Source organism: Papilio polytes, unplaced genomic scaffold (genome assembly GCF_000836215.1).
Source record: "Papilio polytes unplaced genomic scaffold, Ppol_1.0 DF820622.1, whole genome shotgun sequence".
Taxonomy (NCBI): Eukaryota; Metazoa; Arthropoda; class Insecta; order Lepidoptera; family Papilionidae; genus Papilio; species Papilio polytes.
Window position 1 is genome coordinate 58334 of NW_013528582.1, and position 10436 is coordinate 68769.

General features: G+C 33.8%; 1 protein-coding gene across 1 annotated transcript in view; it reads left to right on the forward strand.

The window, feature by feature from the left end:
• Nucleotides 1-10436, forward strand: part of LOC106110407 (nephrin-like) — a 40546-nt gene that overhangs the window by 14113 nt on the left and 15997 nt on the right. The window contains exons 2-6 of the mRNA XM_013292232.1: nt 4198-4330; nt 5074-5282; nt 7346-7456; nt 8132-8335; nt 9067-9218. Of these exons, the coding sequence (XP_013147686.1) occupies nt 4198-4330; nt 5074-5282; nt 7346-7456; nt 8132-8335; nt 9067-9218 (809 nt within the window). The remainder of the gene's footprint in view (nt 1-4197; nt 4331-5073; nt 5283-7345; nt 7457-8131; nt 8336-9066; nt 9219-10436) is intronic.

Genomic DNA, 10436 nt, shown 5'->3' on the forward strand with positions numbered 1-10436 from the left:
ACACTTCGCTGGAAAACGCCATTTGCTTTTAAACGGAACGAATTAACGGTTTCCGGAACCGGGCTGCGTTTGATTTTGATCTGCCAGCTCTATGCAGTTCAAACGATTTAACGCCATTTAACTAGTTACCTACGTAAATTACCAGGGTTACAGTGTAAATAACTGTAAGTACTAGATTTTAAAAATGCACTAAAAATACGGCAGACCGTCGGAACCAGTTCAGACACTTATTATTTGCTAGGTTCAAAGCAATTTATGATGATGTTCTTTTGTTTTCTATTTTGAATTAAATGACGTCACAGTTTACGTCGTACATTAAACATTTAGAAGTGCTCGTGAACACAAAGTTCGTGAATATTTGTAAGTTAGTAATTGTGACATATTAAAATCAAGTCCCGCGGGAAAGTTTGCGCCTCGTAAATTTTAAGATAAACAGATGATGGCGCAGAGATGGTATTTATTATTCATGTTGGTTCTGTTGAAAAAACAATGTTGGGAATCTTTAACATGTTTCCTTTACATTTTTAATTTTATTATTGGTGTTAACAGTTAATGTTTTTATATGTAGACGTGAGAATACGTTTTCATCTAGCGCTAAGTGTATTGAATGTTATTTAATAAAACTAGTATAGAAAATTAGGTCTCTGTTTTATTTATTTTACTTTCCAATTTGAGTGCATTGATTGAAGAAATTACATTAAGTTAACATAAATATAGCACTCACATTGTTAACTTATTTAACTTTGGCTAAGAAAAAATAAACTAATACATTCCAATCAGAGACAATGTAATATTAACACCAAAGAAAAAAAAAATTCTTATAAGACAAAAACTTGATACAAGATCGAAATAACTTCTCGAAGCGTTGAGTCTTAAACAAATAAAGTGGTGAAATAAAACAGAGTACTTCAGCATTAATATTGAAAAGTATTTTCATTCACTATTTTTTACTTTTTAAGTAAACTTGTAAAAAATAATAAATGTGCTGTATTTATAGTCGCGTCCTAACTTTTTACAATAGTCTTATCGATTCATAGTGCATCTTTGTTCTGTTAAAATACAAACATATAAAAAGAAGGCGGGATGTATCGCACGAGGCTCGTAATCTCCGTTTCATTAAGGAAAGAGTAAATTAGATTCTAGTCCCGGAGCGCGTTTTTTATACTGACACTAGTTCCGCTAAGTCAAGAATAACGAGCCCGTGTTTAAAGTAATTATAAAACTTGCTGGTAGCAGCTTTATAAATATTTTTCTTTAAACTATAATTTTACGATCAGTAATTTTGTATGATAAAAAAATTTCAATTTAGTATTAACTTCAAACTGTCAATGAAACATTTTCATATCGAGCTAAGTTGCAATAACCTGAGCAGTAAACTATTGTGATATATTAGCGTGTTCAGGAAAGTAAATGATATCGCTGTGTTCGTATTCCATTAGGTCATATAATAAACAAAGGCATCAAGTACAACGATCGGGCGATCGAACCTCGCTTCCTCAGACAGTTAACGGACTGTTTGTTTACGTAAACGCACCGACACGTCTGCTCTTCACGCAGTCTCGGGATCAAATGACCGAATTACAAGCTGCATTATAAATATAACCAACGAATTATTATAATACTGTCTAAATTTATGAGTAATATAGATATCTGTTTACTGAAATTTGCTTTGATTTCAAATTTTATTACGTTATAATAAATTATTAAAAGGCGATATGTTAATTTTTAAAATCATGTTCGCTCTCGTTGACATTAAAAATTTATTAGGAACGACCTAGTTTACTTCTCTTTGTAAATGATTAAAAACACATGAATATTTACGCCGGCATTCTGTTCATGGACTGCTCTTTCTAAAACAAGAAAAAGTCGTAACGCTTTTCGTTTTTTCTTTAGTTTTTAACTGACTTCAAAAAGACAGGATTTTTTTTATAACGATGGTCGTTTCGATTGCAAATTTTATGTACAACTTTAAAATTACTTGACCTAGCTAGCTGGTGCATATTATATTTGTGTTGTGTAGCTTTTTGGCTTTTAATATACAACGTATGTGAACGTTTGGTCGAAAAATGTTTGATATGTGTACTTGTGAGATAAAAATATGAACGAAATAAATTTGATTAGCCCTTACCCAAAGTCGGACTGGACAATTTACGTAAAAATGACGCACCCTTTGTAATTCGTATACGAGATACGACCGAATTATTCGGGTTGTGGTATATATTTGTACAGCAAAATTCATCTAAATTATTATAATAAATGAAATCCACAGCTGTTACACTAGAAACGATTCAACGGAACACCGCAGCTTTGGTCTTTGTTAAAACTCTAACGTTACAAAATACGTTATAATAAATTCAGCGAAATGCTTACCGCCATGTAGAATTTTGTTACTATAGAACAACGAGGATCGGCATAGATTCGTCTAGTATAATTAGGAAAAGTATAAATTGTTCATACATACACTATCCTCATACTAATAAAGCATATTACCGCTCATAAAACTTCTCAGTATTTGGATATCAAGTTACAATTTCCATTACAGAAATTTCAATATGACACTATTTCTTGAGGAAGTTAATTAAGTTAAAGCACAAATGTATGCTTAACTAATTTGATTAACAATCTCGTGGAGTTCCATTATGTGACGTCACACGTCATAACTCAAGATTAAGTATACAATGCTCACGAACAGGTATCTGTTACTTGAAATCAATTTAACTTTAGTTAACATTAATCTAAGGAAAACACTATAAAACTATAGAAGTGATATTAACATTAGAAATATGATTTTAAGAACGTCTTGGATCAAATATAAATCAAATGGAAATAAGGAAGGAATATTAAATAAAAATCAATTGAGTGTTTTGTAACCGTAAACGATTGAATTAGCAAAAACAGGTGCGATTTCCAATTAACAAAAAAATGCGGAACAAAAGGAACACGACCCAGCTTCCCATCAAACAAAATAAATCACCTCGGAGCGCCATTGATCAATTTCCTGCGATTGAAGTCGCGCACAGCGGGCCGGCTTCCCGACACATAATTATTCGAATTTGAATTTAGTTAATTGAGGTCAAACATCGGTATTACTAACGTTCCCGTTAAATTCTTTGATTCGATCCGCCTCGCGTTCAATTAACGTAATTGTATTAATTCTTTGAGTTCGCAGCGTTATAAGGCAATTACCTCCCGCCTCGGATTACCTTGGACCCACAGGCGCTTCAAATTGGAAGCGAGAAACTTTTATCCTGTTTTATAAAGCCGGGAGGTTTCAGTTACAGTTATAATTCTGAGAAATAACATTAGAGAATCTTTCATCTACTCGATACGGTTTATATAGCCGATTTTATTAAAAATATTAGTGCAGACTATGAATACGAACATTTGGGTTTTGAGCACCGATATCAACGGCAGTATTATTCTATACTGACTGAGATAAGGTTTATTACTGTTTAAGTAATCACACATGAATTAGATAGATAAAATGTTTAAAATAACGAATCATCTTGTTTACGAGTAGGTAAGTAACAGTATAGGCGGTTGTCGAAGCGCGACGACTTGGACACGACACGACACACGACACCGTGCGAGCGACACGCCTCGCCGCCCGACACGCTCCAATGGATCAGTGTTCGACACCTCAACATTTTCTAGTTAAATTACCACTTTATCCACGAGTTTGTACTTGTAACCCTTTTTCTCAATTAATAACAAGTATTTTTATGGATTACAATATTAATTGCAAAATTATTTTGTTACAGAATGCATTACGTACCCCTATAACGTTCAGTACACATATATTTTTATATCTCTTTCATTTTTTTTTATTCAATGTAAAAATCTTTTCATTAACATTAATGAGAATGTATAATTAGCCTCGGTCTGATGAAGTTTCACTGAATGATAATGACGGCGCGCGATGAGAGGATATTTAATTACTTTTCGACAATTACATGATCCGAATACAAACACGGCCGCTGTACAAAATATATACAAAATAAATCACACCATCATTGAAGTACGAGTACAATTTACCTATTACATCACATTTATTTCAACTTCTGGTTTTGTTTATTTAGTTATAGCTGTCATTCCTACATGTGGGCATATAAAGGTGATAAATCAATCAAAAGTTTACAAGAAATCTAGTAGCAGGCGGAACCATTGTTGTAGACTGACCTTCTTGTTTATCCGCAGTGCCCACGGTGCACGTGCAGGGCGTGGTGGGCAAGAAGGCTGCTCTACCGTGCGACACGCAGCCGCTCTCCGCGGACGACCAGGTTGCCATGGTGCTGTGGTTCAAAGAATCTGACGGAGAACCTCTTTACAGGTAACCAAACTAATCTTCTTATTATATCAGTTATGACAGGTACCTCCCAAGTTTCGGATTATTCCCAACCACCACCCCGCTCTCTCCCCACGTGGGGACAGAGAAGAATTAAAAGTTTCATCCGTTCCAACTTTTAGTTCAACTATCACCAATAAGGTGACAGATGGAACTGTTAAGAAATAAAATAAATTCCAACCTTCACCTCGCAGAAAAAGTTGGGTCAGATGCAACTATTTATTCTCATCTGTCCCCACATGGGGACTGAGCGGGGTGACGGTTGGGGATAATACCAAGTTTTCATCCTCCGTATTACGGTGTGAGTCATTCTTTCAGTCTGTAATCCCTTCATTATGTTACTTATCTTATCATGTCTATCATTTGTCTACAGGTAACCAACAACAATGCTTTTTCTCTTTCTTTCTTTTATATAAAAGTGATTTGTAAAGGAAAATTAATATTTAACTTCGTTCAGCCAAACAGCGAGTTCTACATAAAGTTTGCAATATTGTTTCGCAGAAATTAGTTAGCGTCGTATAGTTTTGATGAGCGGTCTCGTATCTCCACACAATTTAAATTTTATTGTGAAATGTATCATGTAATATTTATTTAATGTTGAAAGCTTGGCAATGGTATTGTGTAGATGTTGTATGCACTGCCGAAATATCTGTTATCATCTCTTTTAATAATAACAAAAGAGATGTTAACAGCATAACACAGAAAACTCAATTACTTTTGTGTCTCAGCTACGACGTGCGAGGGCGAGCACTGACGCAGCCCAAGCTATGGTCGTCGCCGTCTGGCTTCGGGGCGCGTGCGTTCTTCCGCGCGGCCGCCGTCCCCGCAACATTGCTGCTCGACAATGTGTTCACCAGCGACGCCGGCGTCTACCGCTGCAGAGTCGACTTCAAGAATTCACCTACCAGAAATTTAAGGCTAAATTTCACTGTTATCAGTAAGTTATTTAAATAATTCTTGTAATAAAAGTACTTTAATTCTGAATATAAAAATAAACATCACTCTATGTGCTTGAATATTGTTTATAATAACCTGATTCAATGAAACGATTGTAGATGTTCTAATGTTTATAAATTTCATGATGAAATTTGTAAACTAGAAAGTGTTCATTAAGATCATTTTCATCGTCAACAAGAACATCATTAATCAGTAATTCGACCAGTTTGACGGTACAAATGTCTGCAAATTACAGATCATATTGGATATTATGAGTACAAATTAAGTTATTAACAACATATTGTAGTACTAATTGAAACATGTTGGAGAGTCTATTATGTCGTAAATATACAAGAGTATTCAGTTTCTCGATAGTCACTCTGTTACAATTAATAACTGACATTGAAAAGCGCCATAGCTCTTATAATTTATGTACAACGATTTATAAAACATAAAAGAAAAATGAAGCTTATTCTATCTGAATGAGAGTAACAAAAGAGAAAAAATAGATGCACATCTATTGATAAAAACGTGTTTATTTTATTAATCCGATTATCCGGAAATAATAGTGCAATATTTTAATGAAAAGAAGCTTTTAAAAAAATCTAATTTTAATACAAGAACTACATTAAAGTCTTTAAAAGTGATGCGATAAAGTTTTGTTAGAATAGAAATTAGTGAAATCAGACCAGAGAAAATTAGGTTAGTTAAATTATACTACACTATGCTTTTCTTATTCAATCGCTGAATTACATAGAATTTAAAATTTATACTGATTCTATTGCTTAAATATTCCCTAAACTATAAAGTGACGTTAGTGAAATAAAGATGCGAAATAAAAAAATCAAGTATAAACTAGTTAATAATATTGCAATGACTTAGAACTTACAAGTAACCATAGGTAGTCTAACAGTAAATCTAATTACCTATACTGAAAAACTAAACAATACCGCACTAAATAAAAGAGCAAACAAAGACAATAATCAGTGTGATAAAGAATTTGATATCAGACAATAGTGGAATGAAATAATCGCCGGCGATACAATGAACATTACAAACGCCCGTTTCCAATAATATTCCAAGGAAATTACTTTCCTAAGTGTTTCGTCGGCCAATCGGAACGCCCAAGAAAAGGGAATGATAAAATAAACGTTAAGTCTCCAACAATGCCCATTCACTTTTATTATCTTTGTTAATTTGTGGTTGTTTTGAATGCGGACTTCTCTCGATTACATCATTAATTATGATATTTTTCCTTCTGAGTTAAGTTTTAATTTACGTTAAACATTCATTTCATCAAAATTAAACAGTTCTATTTCAAGAAATTACAGATCTGCTGAAAATTTTTAAAGAAATATCTGAAATTGCAACATATTTTAGTTTTCAATTCTTTTTTTACAGTTGTTTTTGAAAATAAGATATTTACTCCAGCAAACGAACTCACAAAAGTCGATTATTTAAAATTCGCAACGTTAGCTCTATTTTGATTTATTTAATATAGCGAAGATTTTGTGTGAATGTTTGGGACAGATGAAGTTTGTGCGGGACGAGAACTTCAACAATATTGGGGACCTCCGGCCGCTGACAAAGCAAACAGTAAAAAGAGGTCGACTCTGTCGGCACCGCATTGTTTTCTTACAAAACAAATAAATAGTTTATTTTGGTTCCTTTTTTAACTCTATCTGTAATTCATTTGATACTTTCATCAAGTATCAAATTACAGCAAAAATCTTAGAACTTAATATGTTCTAATTGAGTATTAAGTAGTATACTTATTAGTATTACATTAGTAAATAAAAATATATTTATTAAAGGTCGAAATTGAGCAAGGAGAGTACTCTGTAATCTCAATAATTATAAGAACAAATTTTAAGCGGCCTCTGTCTAATATTGTTGCATTCCAGAGTAAAAAATAATAACTTATTTAAATAATCAGAGAACAGAAGTGAAGTAAATTGAAATGTAATTTAAAATCAACTACCGAGTTAGAATTTGAATAGATGTTAGGAAGTTTTTAGAGATGAATAAATCATGGGATGTGTTAGTTTAACAATTGTTCCGCAGCGCCACCGGACCGGCCGATCATCATTGACGCTAAGACCAGAGACCAGACGCGTCTCCTGGAGCCCTATGATGAGGGCGACACACTCGAACTCATCTGTGAAGTGCATGGAGGTAAGGACATAGAGGTAGAAGTTATATTTACGAACGCATGACCAAATTCTCCATGAAACAAATGACTGCCAAAGGGAGTACACTTGTAGAAGGTTTAGCGGTTACTTACCATCCTGGTTTCATAATCATAAAAAAATAAAAGATTTTTCTTGAAAAAGGGCCACAATACTAACACACATGGCCTTTTGTGTCAGTAAACTTTCAAAGTATATTTTTATAAACTCATTTAGTCACAGTACCAAAATAAAGGCGGAACTTTCTCGAACAGCTTTTCAGGGCGGACGAACCTAAATATTATGTAAGGACAAAATAATTTTTACCAAGTTTGAAATTTTTCTTACGCCTTGGTCTTGTTTGAAATATCGGCCCTCGTAATAAGATAAGGAGCCTCACTTTTATAAAGTTTGCTAAATCTTTATTCATTGCTGTACAAAGGGCACGGAGCTCAGCGTCTGAAGGCTCTTTCTTTTTACTGCGCATTGCGTACATTTCTCAATTTTGTGTCGCAGCTAATTAGAATCAGCTTAAGCGACAGTTTTACTCTTTTAATTACATTTAACGAGCTCAAATATTGATTTAATTTTTAATCACACCTATTACAGACTTCACAATGGTCAATCTAGAAGACATTAATTTATTTGGAAGTCATCAATTGCCTATTAAATCTGTTACTAGGCGATCCAAAGCCACGTTTGACGTGGTACTTGGAGAATACGGTGATCGACGACTCATACGAGCTGCAGAGCGGCGGCGTGACCGTGAACACACTCACCTTTCCCAGCATCGGCCGACAGCACCTAAACGCGCGGCTCATCTGCCAGGCTTCCAACACCAATTTAGCTCCGCCTCAGACAAAGTTGCTCATCTTGGAAATCAATTGTAAGTTACTACCGTATGGAAATTGGAATCTATTAGATTCCGAGATGTCTTTCGCCTACGAGTATGTCGTAAACTACCGAGTTTAAAGTTAATTTTGCTACATAAAAGTACTTAGTTGTTAAAGTTGAATCTATTCTTTAATTGTAAATGAACTTAAACACGAAAACAAAAGCAAAAGTTTGAAACTCTCAATAAATCTGTGTCCCGTGGGTAGTGAAAAACGAGCGAGTTGAACAGTGATTTTGGCGCAGAGGAGAATCAAGCTCGATTTCGTTAAGAAATATATAAAGCATTATGTTTCTACATTAGGTTTTAACCTATTTTTCACACTTTCTATTTATTCTTGGTTCTAAAAGTCATATATTGGAACACATCCGTTTGTGTTTCACGCCTGCGGTTTAGGCTGAGGACGGATTGTGTCTCAATCTGTGTAATTACTTTGTAGAGACATAATTACTGTCATCGTGAGCTCAACATTAATTACTCAAATCGATCAAGTGTCATATCTTGTTTGAAGCAAATGTCCTTTATGTTATTAAGGCAGGATCAATATAGATTAATATCTGATATTACTATATTTTTGTTGACGACGGCAATGTCGTATAATGTTAAGAATAATAAGACGAGTAAGAGATGTTGCCTAAGATTATTTTTATCAAAGATTCCAGCTTTTTAAACAAATTCTTGGTATGCATTGTGTATTAGAAGTATGAGATAGTGTTTTGTTGTAGTAAAGCCTCTGACGGTGCAAATCCTGAACAAGAGCCGGCAGCTATCGGCCGACAGGAGCTACGAGGTGGAGTGCAAGGCGACCGGCTCTCGGCCCGAGGCACAGGTCACCTGGTGGAAAGGATCGCGCCCGCTTCGGAGAAACGCTAAAACGGTTTGTTTTATATTAAACGTTTCTTATAGATTTCAATAACTTGTAAACTTTATAACTGGTGATTTATTTATTTATTTTTCATTTTATTTCATTTATTAAGGAAAACCAACAGGACTTATTTATTAAGATAAACCAACAAACAAAACAACAAAAACCAACAGGAAATGATAAAATTAAAACGGGTTTTTTCTGTTCCAAGCCTTCTGAAATTGATGCGTTTAAACTTGCTATCATACTAATATTAAAAATGAGAAAGTTTAATCTTAGATTGACGTTAGTTACTTCGTAGTTCCAAAATAGCTTAACGCATCCCAATGAAATTAGGACTGAGCCTAATTTCATTGGAATGCATTAAGCACATCGGAATGTGGTACATAGTGTGGCAGAACACATACGCTACAAAGTGTTTGTGATTCTGTGTTTGTTTTTTAATTAATAGATTATTTTAAATGAAAACAAAACAACGATCAAAGTGAAACAATCGGATTTAATAAATATCAGTATCGTGTATAAAAGTGCATTGTTATATTTAAATGATGTCTCCCAAAGCCTCCATTAATTTCCATTTCCGATGATAAAATAAAAAAGAGTAACGGAGTATCGCTTTATGATAGGCAATTAAGATTTCAATGCGAGGCTGTATGAAAAGCATCGGCGGTTTAAAAAGGCATTTGTGGATGTGTTAAATATAAACTACACTTATTGTTTCTGTTAAAATAAACAAATAAACAACTTTAACGTTATTTCTTTCTGTTGTAATTGTTAAAACATTTTGGTCAGAAGTGTACGTGACTTGGTCTTATTTCGAACGACAATTCAATATCAGTTATTCGGAAATACAATCAATTTAATTACGAGATACATTTTTGAAAAGGCTAATGAAACAGTTATTATTATAAAGGAATTTAAAATCCGCCTTTATTTTACCATACGTATGAGTAGCGGATAAAGAAAATGTTGGCACGTCGATTAACCAAATCAGAAGTAATCAAAGAACTAACTATAGTATTAGTTGAAGTTCGAGTTTTTTCGTCAACATTTTAAATTAATTGTAGTATCAGTACTTTGTAGGGTTAATTAAGAATTTTCTTCTCTTTATTTTATACAAATTAATAATTGAATTCACAAAAGTTATATTCGGTAATATTAAATGTAATTACCGTACATCGATGTGGAGGCTTGAATTTGGTAATTATTAACATCGTCGACACGTCGCTA